Source organism: Neophocaena asiaeorientalis, unplaced genomic scaffold (genome assembly GCF_003031525.2).
Source record: "Neophocaena asiaeorientalis asiaeorientalis breed wild unplaced genomic scaffold, Neophocaena_asiaeorientalis_V1.1 scaffold134, whole genome shotgun sequence".
Lineage (NCBI taxonomy): Eukaryota > Metazoa > Chordata > Mammalia > Artiodactyla > Phocoenidae > Neophocaena > Neophocaena asiaeorientalis.
The window spans coordinates 27,509,768-27,534,456 of record NW_020185339.1 but is presented as its reverse complement, the minus strand read 5'-3'; the positions used below and the strand labels follow the sequence as shown (position 1 = coordinate 27,534,456).

The 24,689-nt window shown below is 42.2% G+C and overlaps 1 protein-coding gene across 2 annotated transcripts in view; it reads right to left on the bottom strand.

Annotated features, from left to right (window-relative positions):
* Positions 1-719: 719 nt before the first annotated feature.
* Positions 720-24,689, bottom strand: part of SLC11A2 (solute carrier family 11 member 2) — a 34,832-nt gene continuing 10,862 nt past the window's right edge. The window contains exons 2-18 of one of the 2 annotated variants that reach the window (XR_003002100.1): positions 23,957-24,028; positions 22,333-22,484; positions 21,437-21,562; positions 20,883-21,002; positions 19,289-19,395; positions 18,693-18,763; positions 18,518-18,585; positions 16,980-17,135; positions 15,938-16,096; positions 15,026-15,112; positions 14,018-14,137; positions 13,714-13,863; positions 13,073-13,146; positions 12,071-12,224; positions 10,071-10,124; positions 3,803-3,972; positions 720-748 (exon numbers count right to left, since the gene is read on the bottom strand). Coding sequence is in view for 1 of the 2 variants with exons in the window: in XM_024736851.1 (XP_024592619.1) it covers positions 3,892-3,972; positions 10,071-10,124; positions 12,071-12,224; positions 13,073-13,146; positions 13,714-13,863; positions 14,018-14,137; positions 15,026-15,112; positions 15,938-16,096; positions 16,980-17,135; positions 18,518-18,585; positions 18,693-18,763; positions 19,289-19,395; positions 20,883-21,002; positions 21,437-21,562; positions 22,333-22,484; positions 23,957-23,990 (1,713 nt within the window). In the remaining variant the exon portion in view is untranslated. Of the gene's footprint in view, positions 749-3,290; positions 3,973-10,070; positions 10,125-12,070; positions 12,225-13,072; positions 13,147-13,713; positions 13,864-14,017; positions 14,138-15,025; positions 15,113-15,937; positions 16,097-16,979; positions 17,136-18,517; positions 18,586-18,692; positions 18,764-19,288; positions 19,396-20,882; positions 21,003-21,436; positions 21,563-22,332; positions 22,485-23,956; positions 24,029-24,689 lie in introns of those variants that run through there. The other variant, XM_024736851.1, reaches the window with a different exon arrangement.

Here is a 24,689-nt window from a genome sequence, read left to right as displayed (position 1 = left end):
GCCTGGAAGCCACAACTACTGAGCCTGTGAGCCACAACTACTGAAGCCCACGTGCCTAGAGCCGGTGCTCTGCAACAAGAGAAAACACCGCAATGTGAAGCCCGCACACTGCAACGAAGAGTAGCCCCCACTCGCTGCAGCTAAGAAAGCCCGCGTGCAGCAACAAAGACCCAGTGCAGCCAAAAATAAATTAATTAATTAAAAAAAAATAGGCAAGGAAAGAATCCAACTACTTTATTCTACTAGGGTAAATATTCCAGCAGTTGGCTCTAATATGTTCCATGAAAGTCAGAAAAATTTAAGATGTCTGGAATAGAAATGTCATCCTTCATGTTGATTACACAATGAAAAGATACTTCTAATCAGGCTACCAGAAAGATCCCACTCTCCCAATATATGCTCAGCAGTAAAAATAGATTAACTGAACTGTTTAATCAGAAATGGGCTTTTCTCACAAAACCCAAGAGATTCCAGAATTTTGTCATAATCTTACTCTGAAAGTACTAAAGTAATATATTTATTGCTTGAAAAAAGCGATGAAAAATATTTATTAAGAGTATTATGGGACTTCCCTGGTGGCGCAGTGGTTGCGAGTCCGCCTGCCGATGCAGGGGACACAGGTTCGTTACCGGTCCGGGAAGATCCCACATGCCGCGGAGCAGCTGGGCCCGTGAGCCATGGCCACTGAGCCTGCGCGTCCGGAGCCTGTGCTCCGCGACGGGAGAGGCCACAACAGTGAGAGGCCCGCCTACCACAAAAAAAAAAACAAAAAAAAGAGTATTATGCATGAGAGCTCACAAATTATGTTTAAATTAAAATGTAAAATCTTGTATGGAGAAAAGTTAAGTATGCAGGATGCCCATTTACCCACATTAGCCTGGGTAAAGATGGGAGGCTGTTGCAGGAGGACCTTATAAACAGATAAAATACAGTACCTGAATTTGCACAATACTTCTGGGGCAAAGGTTTGGTGGCTTAATATCATAATGTTTCAAACTGAGAAGGCTATTTTCATCGTCTGCTGTAACCTCTGCCTCACTGACTAAACTATTTCATGTGCCTGGATATGCTCTGACTGCCTTTTATATTAAGCCAACACCCAGGTAGGTAGCAGCAGCTGCTCAGTAACAATTATTAAATTGCATTTTTCTAACATTCTGGGTATACACTGTCAGAGCATCCTTTTAAAAAACTGACTCCACAGTGTTAAACCCCAGGAACTGAGTGAGTATATGCATCTAGGTTAATCTTAAGATTGAATATATTGGGATTTCCCTGGCGATCCAGAGGTTAAGACCCCACACTTAAAACTGCAGGGGGCGAGGGTTCAATCCCTGGTTGGGGAGCTAAGATCCCACATGCTGCACAGCACGGCCAAAAAAAAAAAGATTGAATATATTAATATCTATATAAGCACATAACATAGAAATCCAGATTTGTAAATCATAAATTAAAGAATAATTAAATATTCTTAACTTAGCATAAAACTTTACCCAAGACTCACTCTTTAGACATCAATCTTCTCTACTGGTTTTAGCATGATTCAGTTTGCTTTATTATCAAATTTTCTGATTACAGGAGCTATATGACCTGAGGGGTATACTTATAAATTTTTGTAAACTCTAGTCTGTTCCTAGTAACATACAGTTAAAGAATGGAGAAAAGCTACAGAAATTCCTCAAGTACTTAATCTCTGTTTAACCAACCACCTTATCTTTTTATGAGTTGCAAAACAGGATTTTTTTTTTTTGCTTTTTTTTTTTCTTTCCCCAAATATTCTCTGGTAGTGAAACTACTGAGAAATGAAATTGCCCATGGAGGGAGGAAAATCCAACAAACTGATTCATCTAGATTGCTGTCTCTGTATAAAGAAACCAAAACGCTGAAACTCATTTTTTAAGTCGCTTTTTCAAGTAAAAGCTGATAAGTAGCGTTAACTCAGTTTCATTTTTGAGATCAGAAGGTCTCTAACCTAGGTTGCAAGGATGCCGCTCTTATCAGAAGTTTCAAGGGCCATGAAGTAGAAATGAGGGAATTTGAAAGTATCATCTTGGACAAAATCCCTGCCACTTAGAGGATCAAATCATTATAAATGAACATAGGCAATGTCTGAATTTTTTTAAGTCTTATTGAAAGGTGCTAAGTTTTAAAATAAGGCAGAAAAAAATAAAATAAAATAAGGCAGAGAGGTTGGATATTCAATTTTTAAGCTGAAATAGAAAAGTGATGCTCAAACACACAAAGCCTGCAGGGTTTGCAAACTCAATGCCTTTGGGGCTGGAAGGAAATGAAAAAAGGCATGGATGCCACCCTGGAGTATATTCCATTAAAAATGGATAGCTGGGCATGAACTTATATATACTACCAAGTGTAAAATAGATAGCTAGTGTGAAGCAACTGCATAGCACAGGGAGATCAGCTAGGTGCTTTGTGACCACCTAGAGGGGTGGGATAGGGAGGGTGGGAGGGAGACGCAAGAGGGAGGCGATATGGGGATATATGTATATGTACAGCTGATTCACTTTGTTATACAGTAGAAACTAACACACCATTGTAAAGCAATTATACTCCGATAAAGATGTAAAAAAAAAAAAAAGGATAGCTGCCACTCAGTTTAAGCCAACTGCACTTCCATGAAGGAACGTGGGCCCAATGTTGAAAATCTTCTGACTTTTCAATCAGATCGGTATGCAGAAACTTTCAAGTTTTAAATACTAAATGTTTTATTATAAAAATTTTATGGAAAAAAAAATCCTGGTTAGGAACAGGGGGATCAAAAAATATATTTCTATAAGCCACAGGTAGGCAGGCAGCTTGTGACATGTGGACAAATCTTCCAAGTCCCAGTCTAGTTCTCATCTCATACTATTATACTTGGTATATATAACTTAAAACGCTTAGCATTCCCTAGGAGAGTCAGCGTTAGAAATATTAGCCACTCCGGGAAATAGACTTTGGACCTAGAAATGGTGTTTGGAGTATTAATGGGAAAAGTGGGAAGAAAAGACATGGTGGGACTATACACACATCAGAAAGAAAACTAATACCTCCATTATCTTCTGTTGGGACTTACAAAGTTAAATGTTAGAATTCTTTTTATACCTACAACTTAAATGCTAGAATGGGCTGAGTTACAATGCAGCAGGGAAAACTGATCATTGGTTTCAGTGTGATTTCTGGATCCTGTTTGTAGGCATTAAGCTCTTTGCAAAATACCATCATATCTCTGAAAAAAACTCAAGAAAAGCAACAAAGAAAATAACAATCACAAAGCACACCGACAACCAGGATTAAACATGCCAAATAGAAGAAGTGTTTTCTTTGGAAATGATGTGCTAGAATCAGTAGTCACGAAGGTTCAGTCAATAAAAATCAAAGTGAAATTTAACTGGCTCTAGTCAAGTATCACTTTAAAAGTAAGTCCGCTTGACCAGTTCACTCTGAAAAAGAACAATGCTCCTTTTCCTTTGTCACTTGCGATCCAGACAAAATAAATATCTGATTTATCTGAGCAACATTTGTTAAAAAAATACAAAAGATCTATCATTTTTATATAACCTTAAAACTCTACCCAAACTGATATGTTCAGGTTTACCTAAACATACACACATATATATTTTTAAAATTCCAGAAGCCGAGACACAAGCCCATAGGGGTGTGTGACCATCATGGGCTAAAAATTTAACTCTGGCAGTTGCAGGACTCTCCGGGTCTCTGACCTACGCTTAAAGCTGTCAGCTTTTAACACCCGTCCCATGAGGAAATCTTTGCCTTCTGCTCAAAATGGTTGAACAAAACTCACCACTGAACTAACAAGAGATACGTTAACAGGACACTTGGCACAAAAGGACTAAGAGAAAGTGGGTCTTATAGAGTCTCTCAGGCTGTCAGTCATCTAGACACAAGTGAGTCAGCATCCACGGTGTTCAGAAGGTAGAGTTCAGGCTGAACTGTCAATCCCAGACGTAGGTACTGAGGACAAAAAGATGGAAAAGGGTTAGACTGATTTGCAAGTATTTAAATATTGAATTTGGCATTTAAGTACCTATAATCAGCATGTCAATGTAGGTCTTTTTTCAGTTCTGCTATACAGACTTTCATTTCAGAAAAGAAATGGCTTACAGATACATGAATGGTTTCTTGTATATAAAATAACTGCTAGGAGCCGAAACAGTTAAAGATTGAGATAGTACCGAATGCCCTCAGGACAATTTGCACTTTGACTATTCTTGCGACACACTCTGCCTCAGGATGATTGTTTCTGATCAGGATATTAAGAGCAAACGCACTGCGAGCTTTTGTACTTTAATACCAAGTGTGTTAGAAATAAAATTTCAGGGCATTTTCTGGCTCCCCAGTGGTTAGGACTCCAGGCTTTTACTGCTGAGAGCGCAGAGGTTCAACCCCCGGTCGGGGAACTGAGATCCCACAAGCTGCCCAGCACGGCCAAAAAAAAAAAGAAATCAAATTGCAAATAATCTAAGTCCTGACCCTATTATCTGGGTCCTATTATCCTTTGGCACCTGAGCAAAGCCAAGCCTTTCGTTAAAAAAAACAAAATGTCATGTACTAAGAGAAGAGATGAGCTACGTACAGGTCCCAAACGTTTTATCAGGCTGAATTAAAATCACTTCGGCTGCTTTTAAAACACGTTGTCAGACCCACCCCCGGAGACCTGAATCCAGATGGTTTGTGTTGGCATCTGCGAAGTTGTATCTTACTTTTTCTCTCCTCCAAATTCACCATGGGGCAATCACTGAGTCTCCTTTTAGCCCTACTGTTATTACTTGGGGTGTTAGGAATGTTGTTGCCCCTTGTCAACCACAAACTCTTTTGGCCTATCAGTTGCCTCACCTGCATAGAGGCTGATCCTTTTGTTATAAGAATTAAATTAAATCATGAGTGCTCAGGATGCCGAATGCACACTATAAATTCATAGAAAGAAAATGTTTCTATTATGTAGTGGAAAAGGAACTGGAGTTGGGGTCAGGCTCCAACTCTGTCCCTTCCTATGACCTTGAGCAAGTCATGTATCTTTCTGGAGCCTTATCCTACTTATTTGTAAAATGGGAATAAACGCTACATTTGAAAATGTCAAGTACGTTAATAAGCTATCTCATGTTGGTCTTCAGTAATTGCTGTGCCACACAGCATGCGGGATCTTAGTTCCCCAACCAGGGATCGAACCTGCGCCCCCTGCAGTGGAAGTGTGGAGTCCTAACCACTGGACCACCAGGGAAGTTCCAGTCTTCAATAATTTTTTTAACACATTACAAACTGCCCTGTATACCTCACAAGCTTGTGATGACTGTGTGAAGATGAAACCAAATGGAGCCCAAGATAAAACTATTCTCAACTAGTGGGCTAGGAAATTACTGAGTCACACTGGCCTTAGGGCAGAACAACGGGACTTCAGCTTGCTTACTCACTTTAAGGTCTTATGACTCAAGCTTTAGTAACCAAGAGCGATTGTCAGATACACTGACAATTCACTGCAGTCTTTTCTCAAGTGAGCTAAGGTGGTGGGCTTCTTCATTATGTAGAAAGCAAGGGTTGCATTTTTAGTCCCATGACCTCCAGGGTGTATCACTTAGATGACTTAGCAGAGAGCACTCCTTCATTGGAGAAGTTTGACATATTGCTCAGAGGCACTAAGAAACGGGGTAAATTGCTACAGGAATTGGCTAAACCTTTCAAGGGCAGAGGGGTATGCAAATGAATAAACTATGAGTCCTTAGTTATTGCTGGGGTAGGATCATAGAAGGCCCTGCCCATTTTCCACACCTACCTGAAAAAGCATTCAGGTACTTTTTAAAATTTAGCACAGGCCAAACAAAATTAGCCTACCAGTTGGCAGCTTTTGATCTAAACCATATTCTAGCACGCATCAGAGGATCAAGCAAAGTATCTTTGATATGTTGCTGTTCTTGGAGCTGCTAAACACCAAAGCTTGGTGTCTTAACTGCGCATGAAGTGTATACTATATATTATATAGCATGACTGGTAATGATGATGTGGGCTCTGGAACTAAGCTACTCAAGTTCAAATGCCAATTGCCCACTTTTTAGTGATGTATTCTTTTACTTTTTGGTCCTTCAGTTGCCTTATCTATATAGAGGCTGATCCTCTTGTTATAAGAATTACATGAGATCATATGAGTGCAAAGACCCCGGCTAGCACATAGCAGTGTGTTAGTCATTTTTAACATTCAAAAGCCAAGGTGCCAAGAGAAGGTGACACATTTGGATGCATTGGTCCTATCCAAGGAAGGAACAGAAAGCACTCCAGAGGGCAGAGCTAAAGGAAATATCTCAGATCAGGATCTTCAAATTGTTATGCATCCGATTTTAGTTCTGAAATTAAATCCAAAGTAAGGAGTTCCCTGGTGGCCTAGTGGTTAGGATTCTGGGCTTTCACTGCCATGGGCCCGAGTGGAACTGAGACCCCGTAAGCCACGCAGCAAGGCAAAAAAAAAAAAAAGATTCAAACAAAAACAAAATTAGAAGGGAGAGCTAAATGAGGAAGGACAACATGGAGAACAAAATTGCCAGGTAACTTCTATGGTGTTACTTACAGTATTCAGCTCCTGTAAGACAAACAGGGAAAGCTTGCAACAGAGAAAGGGAAAATGAAGTTCTAGTGACATTCTTGAAACAAATTAAGTGCTGACTTAGATTTTCCTGCCATGTGTTTGGTGACAAGGCTAGTAGTTTACTGTGTCTGAGCTCTGTCTTTGTTTTTATTAAACGGTGCCAATATTTCCATTTACATCAGGTCTGCCAAAATGCTTTCATTTTTAACCTAAACAATTTTGGTTTCTCTTTTCAAATACTCATACTTTTCAAATACTCATACTTTTTTTCTGGTAGCATATACAGAATATAAAAGACCTCAATGGTGAAACAAGACTACAGATAGAAAAATGTTCCGCTTAGAGCAGAAAAAGGCCAGATGACAATGTTTTTTCAACTTTAAATATGGTAATGATGTAACCTTTAGCAATGGCAAAACTATCTGACTAACTGGGTAATAGAAATTAGTGTTTGGTGTCTGCAATTCTTCAAGTCTTCTGGGAACTAAACCTACGTTGAGCCTTGAACGACATGAATTTGAACTGCGTGAGTCCACTCATACGTGGATTTTTTTTCCCAATGGTAAATACTACATGACCCCAGGCAGGTTGAATCTGAGAACGTGGAACCACAGATTCGGAGGAACACTGGACATGAAGGGCCGACTATAAACATGAAAGCCCAACTATAAATTTTACACAGATTTTTTATTCCATGGAGGGTCAGTGCCCCAACCCCGGGTTGTCCAGAGATCAACTGTATTTCTCTCTCTCTTCTAAAGAGAGAAATCACTAACAGTGTGAGTTTAGTATGTCATTCCAGGTGGTAGTTGATGTTTCAGTATTTCAAAGTGGTTGACGCCCCATTAATAAAGTATTTTCAAAGTTAAAAAAATACCCAGGAAACCAAATTGGAAAAAGGAAAAAAAACTTTTTAATTACAAACCAAGTTTACATATTGTTGAATGATCACTAAAAACTTGCTGCCATCACTCCTAAAACCACTAGCAGGACCTCACAGGAGCCAAACTGCAGCTCTTTCCCATCCCTGTTAATTCCCAGTATGCTGTAGCAGCACAATTATTTCATGCCACATTTATGGAGAACAAGGACCAGTTTACATAAAATACAATTGTATATCCTTAAACATTCCACACAAACATACTGCACATGCTGGCACTGGAAGACTTCAGTCCTAAACATTGTTTATTGTACCCAAAGTACTGGCTGACTAGAAAGTACACTTTCTATCTGAAAGGATCAAATGGAATACAGTATAGGAGTGTTTTTAACACTGAATACTACTACACACACACTGATATAAAATGCCATTTAACTGGGAAGAAATTTTCCGTCATTGCAAGTCATATATATAACTTTTCAAAGAAAACTAGCAGCTTTTACCTGGGCTTCTAAATATTTGTGAATCTGAGACTGGACTCACCCAGACTGGGGGCAAAGGTAAATGTTACTGTAGTGTCCTTACAAAGAATTTTGTCAATGTGGCCCTCACCTACAGCAGCCAGACGAGAGCTTAAGATGTCAGTCCCCGATATCTTCAGTATGGTCTTATGTCAATTTGGGGAATGATGGTAGGGGAGAGGGAGGGATATGAGGAGGGACAGTTAGGGAAATTTGTCTCTCATGATCCTGTGCTGTATCACTGGAGGGGCTGAGATAAAGGTAAGGTCAGGGAAACATAGTAGCTTACCCTTAATGCCATATAAAAGACAGTCCATTCAGTCTACGCTTTTAACTGTGTACAAAGTATCGGCAATAATGCCTTTAGGGGCTCAGGTGAACAGAGAACATCAATCAACAAGGACTCCAGAAGGAAAACACCAAAAATGAAAAGTCCTTCAATGCCATTCCCATTACTGTTCTCTCCAAGTCAGTGGCTATAAAAGACTTGATTATTTATCTCCATCAGACAAATGTGATTTGGTTTGAGATAATCACATAGTCTCAGGCTCCACATGTAAAAATGTCAGAAGTGGCTGAAGAGCAGCAGCTGCATGCTGAAGGGACCCATCTCCTCTGATTCCAGAGCTCCACCATCTGGTCTCAAAGTTTTTCCCTCTGAGGGAATGGCTGAAGAGAGGTAGCCCAGCACAACCCTGCTGAGAGAACTCTGTAACCATAGTGATACCTAAGGACTTGCTGAGAGCGAGCGAGCTTTGCAACCGTTAGATCCAGAGCTCCCGAGATTGCCTTGCAAGTCGTCTTGGGCATGCTTCAGAAAAAGGTGACGATTCTGGTAGAAGGTGGCTTTTAGGAATAAAACAGATGGCTCTTCTTCTTTCAAGTTTTTCTCCTCACCCCAAAGTCTCATGAGAACATCAGTGCATAAGCGCTACCATCTCTTTCTATCACTACCCTCCTGAAGGAGGAAGGTGAAGGTTGCATGACTCTAAGTGCTCAAGAAGAAATACCGTCAGGAAAGCTTGGTACTAACATGAAAGTTATTAAAATTAGGACTCCCAAGAAAATTTCGATAAGCTTTCAGTCTCTGAGGAAAATCATCGAAGTGATTTTCAAATGAGATGAGTAACCACCACCTACAGGTGAGTTTTGCTATCTGTCCATTTACCATCTTCTTTATGCTTTCTCACCCCTCTTAACATCCAGAGAAATTTAAAGTGAAAATAAGTTAAGAGAATCCTGAACCTGATAGAGGTAGATATCTCACAATTTTATATTTCAAATGGATCAAACCACTCTAGTTGAGATTTTATTTTTTTATAATTAAAATAATTCAAAGGGCATGCATAAGGAAAGTATTTCTCAGCCTTCTAAAATCCATTATCTTTTGATAAACAAAACTTTCATACCCATTCTGTAATTTGTATCATGAAAAATGTACTGCATTTTCCAAATATGTTTTTTTAACATATAGTCAGTCTTGTTAAGAATCATGTATAGGGCTTCCCTGGCGGCGCAGCGGTTGAGAGTCCGCCTGCCGATGCAGGGGACACGGGTTCATGCCCCGGTCTGGGAAGATACCACATGCCGCGGAGTGGCTGGGCCCGTGAGCCATGGCTGCTGAGCCTGCACGCCTGGAGTCTGTGCTCCGCAGTGGGAGAGGCTACAATAGTGACAGGCCCGCGTACCGCAAAAAAAAAAAGAATCAGGCATAGATGATAATCTCTCAAAACGATAAAACAAGCTGGCCCTTGAGCAGCTAAAGAGTTTAGTGTTGTTTGAGAGCAGCAGATGTCAGCTTTTCAAGGACCCTACCTAATCCAGTTCCCAGGTTAGGAGGTCAGGAAGAAAAATAATGGCTTCTTTCAAACACATATGCAAAGCCTTTCCCAACAAACAGTTGAGTCCTAAATGCAGTCTGTGCAACAGCACATACTTTTGGCTATGTTCACACAGTAAACCATAGCAACACACTGGCTCTGATGGCTACCTGCGGAAGACAGACAGACTGACCCAGTGTTTACTTAGTATAGCCACTGGTGGCTCCTTCGGTCAGCAGGACTTTAGAGGTGCTTACCGTGTGCCCACAGTCCAGGAAGGACATGCCCAGTGCAATCAAACACTGCCAACCCTGAAAGAGAAAATACAGTCATCATTCACCGACCTCTTACCCATGACTGCCCACAATGCACTGCTCAGATACAAACCTCTTTTGCCATACTATTTTCTATACTGAGTTCCCTCTGTTCCTACTGCTTTGTGTTTGGTTTGTTTCTTTTAGCTGACTGGGAGAGTTCCCTGAAGACCACTTTTCTTCAGTCCTTCCCCATTCCTCACGATAGGGGGAATGACTGATTGGCTAATACAACTGCTATAGTCTCCTGAGCTGCTCTGTAAGTATACGTTTTAGAGCTAAACAGTAGTAATTCACTCTAGAATCAGCCCTAAGCCTTAAAAATGGGTCTTCAGGGACTTCCCTGGTGGCACAGCGGTTGAGAATCTGCCTGCAAATGCAGGGGACACGGATTCGATCCCTGGTCCGGGAAGATCCCACATGTCGTGGAGCAACTAAGCCCATGCACCACAACTACTGAGTCTGCGCTCTAGAGCCCAGGAGCCACAACTACTGAGCCCTCATGCCATAGCTACTGAAGCCTGCACGCCTAGAGCCCATGCTCCACAACAAGAGAAGCCACCACAATGAGAAGCCCGCGCACCACAACGGAGAGTAGCCACCGCTCACCACAACTAGAGAAAGCCTGCGCATAGCAACGAAGACCCAATGCAGCCATAAACAAACAAACAAATAAATAAATTTATTTTTAAAAATGGGTCTTCAACAATCTCAGTAGTCGCAGGCTGACTGAGAACTCGGCACCTTCACAACCAATTTGCACGAAGGAAGGATTCCCTTAAGTTCTATAGGAAATTTTTAAAACAGTTTCTGTCAAGGACATACTCAGTTACTTGGGTTTCCTTGGAATAAGTCCCTATATTATGGTCAGCATAATCTTAGTGTGTCCATGGTTTACTGGGGAGGGAAAAAAAATGGGATATATCCATCCAGGGCATAATTTTTCAATATTCACTAAAATGATTTTCTCAATCAAGTACATAACCTGTAGCAGACATTGGCATGGGGACTAGGTAAGTGTTATAAAGATGAGCAGTGGGTTTCCACCCTCCATCCCTGCCATTCTCTGTAGCAGACATGGTATGAAGTCTGCTGTCCCTAATCCTCAACTCCTGTGTTTTTCAGAGAAACCTGTGTAGAATAGGGAGGTGGATTTGTTGTTGCTATAGCTGCTTTTCATTAACATAAGTAATGTTACAGAAGATGTGGAAAATAGAGAAAAGAATATATCCATAATCCCACCAGCCTAAGACAACAACTATTACGATTTTTACATAATTTACTCTGGACTTTTGAAAATTTTTTTGATTATCTAGGTGTACACAATTTTGCATTCCTTTTCTATGTAGCTATATTTTATAACCATCATTTTAAAATAACCCTAGAATAACTCAATGAGAGAATATCACTATTTAATTATGTCCTTATTGGATAGCTATTAAGTAGTAGAGCTGGGCAGGGCTGTGAACCCACATGTGCTGCTCTCCAAAGATTTGAAATCACACTCCACAGCTCCCTTCTCCAATCCCATCTCGTACCACTCTCTACTTTCTACACTGCTGATCTCCTTTTAGTTCTTCAAACATACTACACTCTCTTGTTAGGAATTATTAAGAATGGAAACCAGACAGAAGTGACAGAAATAGAAAAATGATAGCTCTTAGGAATCAAGGTAGATTTTATGGTTAAAAATATTGTTTGGAGACGCAAGAGCGAAGACATATGGGAACATATGTATATGTATAACTGATTCACTTTGTTATAAAGCAGAAACTAACACACCATTGTAAAGCAATTATACCCCAATAAAGATGTTTAAAAAAAAAAAAATTGTTTAATCACCGCTGGTTTAACGACTTTCAGGTCCTTTCATTTCTGAGTGCTAGCCACACCTCGGCCACCCTGATACCTATATGCCCCTGCCCCCTCCCAAATGGACTTACCAAGTAAAACACAAAGCTCAGATAAGCTATGCTGACCACAGCAGCCACCACATACAATGCCACATGCCCTAGTTCCTGGACATAAACCACGACAAAGTACATGTTGATGGAACAGACAATAAGGACCAAGATACCGCCTGCGATCCTCCAGCCTCTGTAAAAAGAAACAGCACAATTATTGGTGGAATAGCCCAACCTGTCCACAAACATAAAAAGACACTGTGTCTTTTGGGGTACACAGGACAGGAGTTAAGAGGCATTTCAAAATGAACTGAAAAGTGGTTCTTATGTCCCAGATTAGGTTAAATGAGCCTAATCTGTTACATAATGATAGTTACATAATGATAGGGAGAAAGAGGGGGAAAAAACACTATCAGGGCTTCCCTGGTGGCGCAGTGGTTGAGAGTCCGCCTGCCGATGGAGGAGACACGGGTTCGTGCCCCGGTCCAGGGGGATCCCACGTGCCACGGAGCGGCTGGGCCTGTGAGCCATGGCCACTGAGCCTGCGCATCTGGAGCCTGTGCTCCGCAACGGGAGAGGCCACAACAGTGAGAGCCCCGCGTACCAAAAAAAAAAAAACACTATCAAATAATCCCTATTATTGAAGTCCCTGAAAATGCAAAAAGTCATGAGTCCCTAGAGATGTAACAAGTCATTTCAAATAAACCATGTCCTTTAAAGATGTATATAAAAGGTATTAGCTTATGCCCTTCTCATCAAGATCATTTAACATGGAATTAAGGTGCTTTAAACTTAAGTGGCTGAAGCTAAAGAGTTAAAGCCCTAAAAGCTGAAAAATTTCCCCCAAAAATGAAAACTGTGCTTGCCCTCCTTTGTTACATTCACAGTCTCCATTTTCTAAGTCAAAGACCGAGGGGGCAGCTTTAGCAATCACCTCTCAAAGCATATAGTTCCCCTATGACTTATTTTCTGACTGGCCTGTTTGATGAAGATACCCTTCCTATCCATATATATTTGGGGAACTAAAAGAAGTACACTCACATTCCATTGGCAAATTCACTCATTACCGGCCGCAAGCTCGTAAACGTGAGGATGGGTATGAGAGCAAAGGGAAGCTGGAAAAGAAAAAACTAAGATCAGATAGGGCCACTGGGGGTCCTTGTATCACCCCAGAGAGTAGCACTGTTAGCAAAAGGGAAACATAGACCCTGTCTCATCTACTCCATGAGAAATTATTCCCATCATTCCAACACGCTAGAGCATTATGTGGAAATCTGTAGAGGTGTCATTAACCTAGCATCAATTATGATCATAGTGTCTTATACATAGTGTCAGATACAAAATTTGTATCTGCCTTGTCTTCTTAATCTCCACAAAATCTAGCAGTGTCCTATACGTTATTTAATGTTTGTTTGGATTAACGAACAATAGTTTTGTGTTCTATGTGTGATTATAGCTTATAACTCCCATTCAAAAAAAAAAAAAACCAAGCTAAAAAACCCAGCCCTTTCTAAAAGCCTTTCAGTTGCCAGGGATTTCATATGCATTTGCTATAGACCAAGACTGTGCCTCTTTCTTCCTCTGAGTTTTCCCCAGCACGCAGCACTAGGCTTGGTAACTACGGGCAATACGAAATGCTGCCTGACTCAATGGGATGTGAGCTTCCCCAGCTCCCTCCTCACTTGTAAGCTCTGAAGAACATTCAGGAAGTCATTCATCCCTGTCAGATGCTCTACATCTTGGAAGACGGCAACAAGCAGAGTGGGGATGATGGCAATGGAGCGGGTCAGAATCACTCGGGCAAAGCGTGACCACTTTAGGTTCAGGAATCCCTAGAAGGAAACACAGAAGCAGGATGAATGTCTGGAATAGGACACAGGAAAAGGTCTGGGGAGGTTCAGGAAGACCTCAGATACATGGGATTAAGAAGTAACAAAAGGGCAATGTCCTCTTCCTCTAGTCTATCCCAGTCCAAACAGCAGGTACCTCCATGACAAACTGGCCAGAGTAGGTTCCTGTCATGGTGGAGCTCTGTCCTGCAGCCAGGATCCCCACTGCCCAGATGTAGAGTGCAGCAGGCCCGAAGTAACACCCCAGCACAACACCCTGGGAGAGGCAAGGGAGAAAGATATGTTTGTGTCAAAGACCACCTGAGACAACACTCCAAACAGCACTCCTCTGCGACATTTCTCCCTCTTCCTGGCTACGCACCTACCTATACCAAGTGCTGTGCTGGGCACTGTAACAGAAGCTAGACGTAGGTCCTGACCTCATTCTAGAGGCTTTCAACTTAAATTCTGCTGGAGGGACCTTTATTTCTCCTCAGCCTAGTCCCTTCTCTTCTCTAGGCTCCTAAAGCCTTTATCCTCAACCTATATCTTAACTATTAAAAAAAAAAAGTCCACAACACTTCCCAAATTGAATTCCTTAACACCCTATTCTGCAAGATGGTAACAGGAATGAAGAGAGAGCTCAAATAAATTTTGCAAATGCTACATACTATATATTCTACTCTTGGAGGTTCACAATGTAACCAGCATAAAAGGGATAGAGAGGCCCCAGTAAAGACCACCACTTTACTTGGAACACTTTCTTTTCTTCTTTTGGCCGCCCCATGCGGCTTACGGGATCTTAGTTCCCTGAACAGGGATTGAAGCCAGGCCCTCGGCAGTGAGAGCACGGAGTCCTGACCACTGGACCACCAGGACCACCAGGGAATTCCCAGGAACACTTTCTTTAGTCACCCCAATTAACGTCCTATAGAACAATATACTATGAACACAAGTTTGGGATTTGCTGATACAATTCATCTTTTCAGCTGATCTTCTATTCCCTTCCACGTAACCCAAAAGGCTTGTCCGGCATCTGGACCTCTGAAAAAAACACACTCCGGAGAAGATATGCTGAGCTCTGAAGTGAACCCACAGAAAAGACCAGATATTATGCTAAGAATATTGATTCAGGAGCGAAGATCAGAAATCTGAATAGGCTTACCCCTTTGTAGATGTCCACAGCCAGTGTTGAGTTATCGTCAGGAAAAAGGTGAGTGTGGGGGCTGCTGATATTTCTACAGACTTCAACCTGGAACCAAAGCAGTTGAGGAACAACTTTTACTTCTGAGGCCAGCACCCAGACAAGAAGCCCTCTCCTACAGATTATACACAGATCACCCAAGAGATGGATGCCGGAGGCAAGACACTGGACACAGGTTGTGATAAGGGCAGAGACGGGCTGCAGTGTCACTTGAGATCTTCCTCCGTAATCTTTCTACACCCCCGTGCCATCAAAAACATTTACTGAGTTAGAGTGTGCATGGTAATAGACGAATGCTGGGTCATTTTAAATGATGACAGGAGGCGAGGGCCCTTAAGGGGGCTTCAGATATGATAGGACACCCAGAATAGGGAGTCCTTAGTCAAAGCAGAGCCAGGAGTCAGAGGTCCTATAGATAAGAAAGTAGTGATCAAAACTAGATAGGCAATCAGGAATCAAGATGACAGAGAATTCAAAAGGACAAGACAGTCTATGTAGCCACAGTTTCTGTCTGTTGGCTCCGCCCAACCTGTCACCATCAAATGGCAGAACTGGCAAGTGGCTAGTAGTTGGGTAGCAGGAAACAAAAGGGGATGACAAAGAGTCAAACAGGCGTGAAGCCACTAATAATAGCATGAGGCAATCTTTGTCTGAGGCAAGCTCCCTTCCCTGTCAAAACCTTGGAAAGATGGGTCTAGGCTTGGTCACAGCCCCCAAACTGTAACCCACGACTAGTGCAGTGATTTAGGGAGCAGCATTGAGGCTTGAGATCTATTTCCCCTGAGCTCTAAGTCACTGTCACCTTTTCCTACCCCAATCCAGCCTCCTCTTTACCCTCACATTCACTACCACCCAGGACCCTGGCTTACTCACCACCTGCTCGTTGGTTTTCTCAAAAAATGCTTCAGCAAAGACTGAGACGACAAAGACATTGATGATAAAGGAAACAAAAAGAGCAATGCAGGATTCAATGAAAAAGTACTTATTGGCTTCCCGAACTTCCTCCTTATTGGCTCGGTCTACCTGTCTGGACTAGAGAGATAACAGCAACGGTCATTTTTTTGACTAGTTGGAACAAGTTTCCTTGTAATATTTCATGAGTTTGGAGTCAGATGAAAGACCTAGAGGGCAAACAACTAACCACATGAAATGTGAGACTCCGCCTACATCCTGGTTCACTAAGAACTCCATGACCCTTTGATGATACCACACATCCCCAAACGGGAAAGTGACCGAGTGACTGCTGAGCTCTCAGTTACTGTGGCTGCAAGAACCACTGACCTGGGCTTCCCTGGTGGCACAGTGGTTGAGAGCCCACCTGCCGATGCAGGCGACACAGGTTCGTGCCCCAGTCCAGGAAGATCCCACATGCCGCGGAGCGGCTGGGCCTGTGAGCCATGGCCGCTGAGCCTGCGCGTCCGGAGCCTGTGCTCCGCAACGGGAGAGGCCGCAACGGGAGAGGCCACAACGGTGAGAGGCCCGCGTACCGCAAAAAAACAAAAAAACACTGACCTACAAAAACAACCTGATTTCAGACCTAAGGGGTAGATAACCTTAATTACAAAGGTCTCTGAAATCTCCCAGCAAACTATTGTGTTGGACTGACTGGTAAAAGCCAGGTTGGGCTCTTTCCTCCTGACCTCCACGAGGCCACTCAGGCTTTTGAGATTTAAACACAAGAGACACGGTGCACCTTCAGACCTTTTAAGAAGGACTTTAGTCCCTTCTTTATGGGGTCAGTTATCTCTGGTCACCTTGGTGATTAAAACAGAGTCCAAGTGTGTGGAGTCCAACTGTGGAAAAACATCTTGCTCCTTCAGGGCTCTAACAGTTGTAAACTAAGTGTGTGTCCCTTGCAACCAAAGGAAAAGATCCCATGAACTACACAGGCCACTGAGATATGGGTTTTGCTTACCTTGACTAAAGCAGAATGCAGGTACATGTTGTGTGGCATGATAACAGCACCCACGATGCCCACAGCCTGCTCGATCTGTGGGGTATGACAGCCTGAACAGGATGGCAGGAACATGCCTTTGAGGACCTGGGTCTGGCTGGGTTTCACTGTAACATACTACATACCAACCGAACAGCTATTAGCCTTTACTGGAATATGAGACCAGGGGAGTAACACAGTGCTAGGGAACACTCTGCAACCTTTACTCCTTAAACCCCTTCATCAACAGCTACATAGGAAATGAGGAATACAGAACCATCCAAAAAAACCAAGCAGTACAAGGTCAGAGAATTTAGGACTGGGGTATCCAGATATTTCACATCATATTTTAGATAAACAAAATAGATGTGTAGAGAATGTAATTAATACTCTAAAGAAATAAAATGGCTACTAAGGGCCTTATTGATATTAGCTTCACAGTAACTCCTGTGAGACACACCCAAGAATAGAGTCAATTCTTGATTACCCACACTAATCATGCTCCTGTGTTCACCTATGTATGTAAAAATCACTTATGTTTGCCACTAGCGTCTGCTGAGACCATTCAGAGACACTTCTCATACACACTTTTTCCTGGTTTGGCATTTCTCTTGGAAGCCTCAGACCAAGCTGTATCATCTACTCAGAGTAGATCCATTTTTAAAAGTTTGCTAAGCCACGAACTTCCCTGGTGGCACAGTGGTTAAGAATCCGCCTGCCAATGCAGGGGACACGGGTTTGAGCACTGGTCCAGGAAGATCCCACATGCCGTGGAGCAACTAAGCCTATGCGCCACAACTACTGAGCCCACATGCCACGACTACTGAAGCCCATGTGCCTAGAGCCCGTGCTCCGCAACAAGAGAAGCCACCACAGTAAGAAGCCCGCACACCGCAATGAAGAGTAGCCCCTGCTCGCCGCAACTAGAGAGAGCCCATGTGCAGCAACGAAGATCCAACACAGCCATAAATAAATTAATTTAAAAAAGAAAAGTTTAGCTAGGTCAATAAGCAGAAATCAGTTTATAACAATTGGATATAGAAAGGTGCTATTACTGTAGGTGCATATAACAGTAGGGTTAGGGTTAACCCAATGGAGTATCTGGGTTGGGGGACAGACCGGGAAACATGCACTATATCCCCTATAGTTCATTAACTGCTGCATTACAGAGAAAGTCCAAGCTGCAGTTATCATCAACCAGGATGAACAAAAACAGAATCCCTCTAAGGTAACAGCCAAGAATAACCCTGCAATCCCTTCCTTAACCCTCTCCAAGGCTGTTCTGCTGTTGGGATGGCCAACTTGGAACCAGGGAGTCTAGTCTGGAAAGTCCTGGAAATTCTAATCATTTTTGACCTAGGAGTCCCTGCAGGCCTTCCTGGACACTAGTCTTTGCTACCTCTTATTCCTTCCACATTTGCTCAGGACTGAATTTGGCTTTTTGTTAACAAATACTGTCTTTTATAATAAAAGGAAAAAAAATTGTTTTAAAAAGCTAATGAACAGCCTGTAATACTTGCCTCGTATCCAAATGTGAGGGCCATAATAGTGATGAGAAAACCAAAAAATGCTTCTAGCTTCCGCAAGCCTAAGGGAGAAAATGCAGCAGTGAGCTCACAGAAGGCAGACTCCCCCATCAGCCACGTGATGGAAAGCAGCTCCTTTGACTGACCCCTCCATTCCCACTCTGCTTACCATATTTATCCAAAAAGAGAAATACAAAGGTATCTGCAATGGTGATAAGAACTCCACCCCACAGCGGGACCCTAGGTCAGAGATAAGAAATGGAGATTAAAGGAAAGAAAAGAAACATTGAGAAACACTCTCTTCCCAACAGCTCTCCAGCTATACAACACTCGGAGGAGCAAGGACTTAGGGAAAAGGGAACAGTGGCAGGAGGCCAGGCACAGCACCAAGTAAAGTAACTCATTCATTCAACTTTGTCTACTATTTCAGACAACCAGGATACAAAGCTGAAAAGTATGAGTCTTATCTCTCAAGGAGCTCACTTGTCTAGTGGGATAAACTGACATACAAATTAATTGTAATACCCACTGCCACACCCTGGATAATAAAGGGTGTGTTGGGTCTCATGACCCAACATACGAACATGGAAGATATAGAACCTACATTTGCCAGGAGAGAAGAAGGTGGTTCCAGAAAGGTTCCACAGGAAAAGTATTGATACTTGAGTTGAATCTTGAAAATTGAAAATGAGTTGGGTTTTTGTTTTTACACTTGCTTGGAAATCTAGCAAAACATTGATTACTTTCTAGAGAAAAACCCCTCACCTTCCTGCAGAGAGGAGATTGATGGCAATGGCGGAGCCAATAACTTCTTGCATATCTGAGCCAACGATAGCCAACTCCACCATCAGCCACAGGATAATTCGTGGAACCTAAACACCAAAGAGCAGAAAGATATGGTTCTAATTAATCACTTCTAAGAACTTTCCCCCATAGTTTGGAATTCACATTTTGGCACTGATCCATAAAGAGTCCTTTAAAAGCTTTCGGTCTAGAGATAAAGTACCAGAACTCAGCTCCACTTGGCCCCTTGCTGGAGAAGACCAGACTGCTTCTATGTGGCAGAGCCTGTGAGTCAAGGTCAGGGCAGCGGCTGACTCCAATTTTTTTCTCCTTCCTTTCCACTTGACAGAAGAATGGAATTTCCATCCATTATTTCCACTTCAATTTTTTGCCTGAAAACAATCTTAAAAGTCTTAGGGGAAAATGAGGATGCTAAGATGGTCAAAATATTGTTCAGGAGAGAACAGAAATGCTGCAGAAGAAAATATCTATCCTGACCATAGCTGAAGAGACAAAACAAGCATGAAAAGGTTGGAGTCATCCTTAATGTAGTAATGCACAAGCAAGTAAAAAAGACAAATATGCAAAGGGACTTGGGGCCAAGTGGTTGGAATTGGGTGTCCTATAACAAAATCTGGGAACTAATCTGGTCAAATAATCCAGCAGAAAGCAATTAAGTAGTGCTGGCTCACTGAGGCCAGGGGGAAAAAAAAACAAAACACCTCCAGGTACCTACTACCCAAAAAATATGTCACAAAAAACAACTGCTAAGATACATGAAGAAAGAGAAGCTAAAAGAAATTATAAATTATCAAGGGGTTTTTTTGTTTTGTTTTGTTTTGTTTTTTTGAGAAGCATGTAAGAAAAAGAAAAAGAAAAAAACAAAACAAAACAGGTAAGGATACTTTCTCACAGCCAGGAAAGGAGACTAAACATTTAGGACAAACTGCAGGTAGATGAGTACTTATCTAAAGATCAGGCCAGTTTAAAGCTGTCTTCCAGACATTGGGTCCATCCATTCCTGCCTTAGGTAGCAGCAAGAAAGGCCCAAAATATCCAGAAGGAAACTACAGAGGACAGTGTAAACTTCAGGGTCAAGGTAACTGAAAAATCATTATTAACAAATCCAAAGATCCTGCGTAATACAATTTGCAGTAAAAGGAAAAAACTCACTTTCTTCAAATTTACGGCAAAGACAAACAAAAAAGAAAATATGCATAATGCAAAGCGATGGAGTACTATGGATGTATGAATGAAAGTGCTTAGACAGAATATCCCTGCCCCTTTGTGAACTGGGCACTGCTAGGTACCAAAAGGCAGAGTGAAAGGTAAATGTTTACTCAAACAGAATTTTTCTAAGGAAACTTTCTGGGAAATGTGAATCTCATGTTAGATTTTGAAGGAGCACAGAAACATGGGTCAGCCGCGAGAGGGGCTATAGAATTTCCCTTGGGATTCCCAGTCCTCAGGGCCATGGATCCATACATCCTCCACTATTTCAGTATACAAGGGGGCCAGCACAGGTTGCCAGACACAGAGTCACCTATGATATGAGTAACAGACAAACACTGCTCACCCTGGGATACTGACGGTGACACATTTCAGCAAGATGCAGCCCAGTGACCACTCCCAGTCTAGCTGCAAGGCGCTGGAGCAGGAGCCCCACGATGGTGGCCATCAGAAGAACCCAGAGCAACTAGAGAAGAACAAAATCCCACCATTACACTCATTAGATAACTGCGATTTTTTTGTTTGGTTGTTCGGCAATGTGAATGGGAAACACTAGGTTCAGGAAAGAGCCCTGGTCAGGAATCCAATGACCTGAGTCCCACATCCTGTTCTGCACAGAACCTGCTAGGTCACCTTGCACCTTTCTGAGCCTTAGTTTCTCCCATCTGCTGTTTCTCCTGTGTTCAAGGAAACTATGTGGGTAAAATAAAATTAAAAACCATCTATGTGGATAAAATAAAATTTTAAAACAGATGGAAAAGTACTTTTCGCTTAAGTGTCACAGCCAATCAAGTATCAGCATGTAGCCGCTGAGGTTCATATCCAACAGAAAGAGTAGAGGAAAAGGATGTGGTGTGCTATGTGTGTTTAAACGGGAAAGGGGTAGGACTCGATGTTCACCTTAAATCCAGCCACTGCTCCAGACTGCAAATCAGATTCAATGTTTCCTGGATCCAGGTAGGCAATGCTCATAAGAAATCCCGGTCCCGTGAAAGCCCAGAGTTTACGAAAGCTAAAACAAGAGTACTGTACAAGAGAGGAAAACAGATCAAAATGATTATCACCTCCAAACTGCTGATCTAATTTATCTATTATTTTGTCACATATAAAGCAGCAATATTAGCTTCATAAGAACATTTAGGAAGTTGGATACTGGGTGTGCCCAAGTTTCACGTCCATCTTATCCACTTCTCATCGATAAGCTGGCCACCTCTCTGTCCAAGTAAGAGGCCTTCTCTTACCTGCTCTTTCCAACAGCCTTTCATTCTAAAACCCAAGCAATAATATCAGTACCTCTGTGCACAACCACTACCCAAACAGGACAAAAGGCACTGTAAAAAAGGGAACATGGGGCTTCCCTGGTGGCGCAGTGGTTGGGAGTCTGCCTGCCGATGCAGGGGACACGGGTTCGTGCCCCGGTCCGGGAGGATCCCACATGCCGCGGAGCGGCTGGGCCCGTGAGCCATGGCCGCTGAGCCTGCGCTCCGCAACGGGAGAGGCCACAACAGTGAGAGGCCCGCGTACGGGGGAAAAAAAAAAAAAAAAGAAAAAAAAGGGAACATGGAATTCATACTTTCTTGGTGAAAAAATGCTCACTAGTCCAACTTGGCAACGGGTTTTTCAAGGCCCTCAGTTTCCTTATCAGTTTCTGTTTACCCTGATTACAAAAATTCAGTCTTCAGCGATTGCGTGCCAGAATTAGACCTGAAGCTGTTGGTCTGGAGTTGTCCAGCAGACTTGCCACTCATAGGTTGTCCCTAGATAATAATGCTTTCCTCCAAGGACCTGTCACTAACCTCCTCCTCAGGAATGGCGATCTTCTCATCGAAGTACGTGGTGAAAGGGTCCTCTGAGTGCCCCCCGGGGGACTGTGGAAGAGAGGAGTTACTGTAGGCAGGGTTGATGGCCCCAAGACTGGCAGAATCCCCGTGGTCTCCAGAAGCATCTTCTGAATTAACAGGTTTGAGAAGAAATGAATTAAAGTGAACAAAATACACTAACAGCTCATCCTTAGAAATGCTGATATTAAATTTTTTTAATACCTAAATGCACAAGATGAACCTGACTCTATCTCAATTTCTAGTACTTTATTTTTATTTATATTTTTAATAGATTAATTTTTGAATAGGCAATATGTTCACATGACTGGAAATATGAGAAGTACAAAAACGCTTATGATAAAAAAGCTCCCTCTCACCCCTGTTCCCCTGTCACTCAGCTCTACATCAGTTTTCAGCATGAATCCCACAATGGTTTCCCCCTACTTTCACACTTCTATCCCCACTTGCCAATTTTTAGAATCATTTCATTTTCTTCTAAAAACAGTGATGTCTAGGGCTCAATGTACTGAATAACATCCCCAGACTAGTCCCACTGGTAACCTAAAATCCTAACTTTTAGAAGGAAATAGGTCAGTCTAGTGGGACCCTCCCCTCTCTCCTCCTCCCTGCCCCCCATTATTTGGTTAGGACGTACTCAAAGAATCATCCTTGGCCATTATACCTCCATCAGCCTTCTCCAAAAATGTGTAAATTGCAAACTCCTGCCACATTTCCGGCTAAAATCTGAAGCTGCAGGGAAACCACCAAACAGGAACCCTCCTGACTAAGGCCTGCAGCAAAGAGCTTGGGAGGGGAGGTATCACCCTCCTGATAGGAGGGCTCATCTCAGATTAATCATCAGTGTTTCCTTAAATCCTACATTTTGCAGTTAATTTTAAAAGCAGGGAGGGGGAGGGTCTGGGAGAAAAGGGCTAATACAAAGCCCAGTTTGCTGTAGCCTTCAAATGGCTATTTTTAACCACAAAGCTCTAATTTCAAGGTTTCCAAGAAAACTTTGCAACATCCAATCAGAAAAACAAAAGCTTTCTTTCTATAGGGAACTGACCCACTTCACCTTAAGTGACACTGAACTGAGGAGGAAATGTACAGAAAAGGAATGGAAATTCTAAAGGAGAAATTTAGAATCAGGAAGAATTAGTCAAAGCACATAAGAAGTCTCATTAAATACACTATTAGGTGCTGGCTCAGTATTTTACTGTTCCATGCATATCTGAACTGCCATGAGCAGACAAAGCACTCTAGAAGTTTTTATGCCAGGTCTGCAAATAATACTGCCTTTACAAGCATTACTGCTATAGAAACCAAACTTGTAGCTAATCTTGGCTCATCTCAGAACTGGAAGTAAGATATGAGGCAAGTCTCTGTGGTTATAAATCCATTTTCATTTACAGCCTAAGTTACCAGGTGGTGACCTCTGAATGGAGCAGGTCTCCATGATGATATTGTTGGCTGGGGGAGAGGAGGTGGGGACAATTTTTGTTGGAACAGAAGACAAGAAGGACAATATGGTAAATTTCTGTTACTGGCTTAAGCCTAATTCCAAATAAAAATTAGACAATAACACAAAGCTGTAAATTACCATCTGGCGTCTTCTGCTCAGGACCCAACACCATGGTGGATACCTGAGTGTCTGAGTTCTTAGAATAAGATTCTGGAAAGGAGAAAAGAGAGGGAGAGGAATTAGCAAGAACAAACTAAAACCAACAAGTTCAGAACCAGCGTTCTGTTACTCTGTATGACTGAACCCTTACAATGTTAAAAGAATAACTGCTCTACTGAGTTAGATAACCTTGAAAATAATTACAGTTTTCAGAATATGATTAAGAGATATTTAATAAAAAATGTAAAAGTCTTAATCATGTTTTTGCTGGCAAGACTTCAAAACCAAACTGAAGCAAAAGGTATTTCAGGGAAGTGGGCAAATAGTTTTTAATAAGCATCCACAGAGAGGCTGCTAGGCAATTACCCAGTCTCTGCCTCCAGATTAACCCAAATATTTAAAAGACTGACACCCCACCCCCATTTTGATGAGTTTTTAAGGACAGAGATCTATAACTCTCTTTGATCTAACTAACAATTCAAGCTCATGTTTCAATTTTCTGGAAAGGGGGAAGCACCTCACCAGCACACTGGTAGTAGAAGTAGAGGGGTCACTATTTCCCAGCCTCACATTTCCCTGAAGAGAGACTTCAGCTGTAAGGTTTCAGGTCTCATTCCCCAACACTTCAACAACTGGGAGAAGAAACTAATGAGAGCTGAGGCACCAGGAGGACAAAGCAGCATGCCTGCACTTCTCTCCCTCAGCAATACGC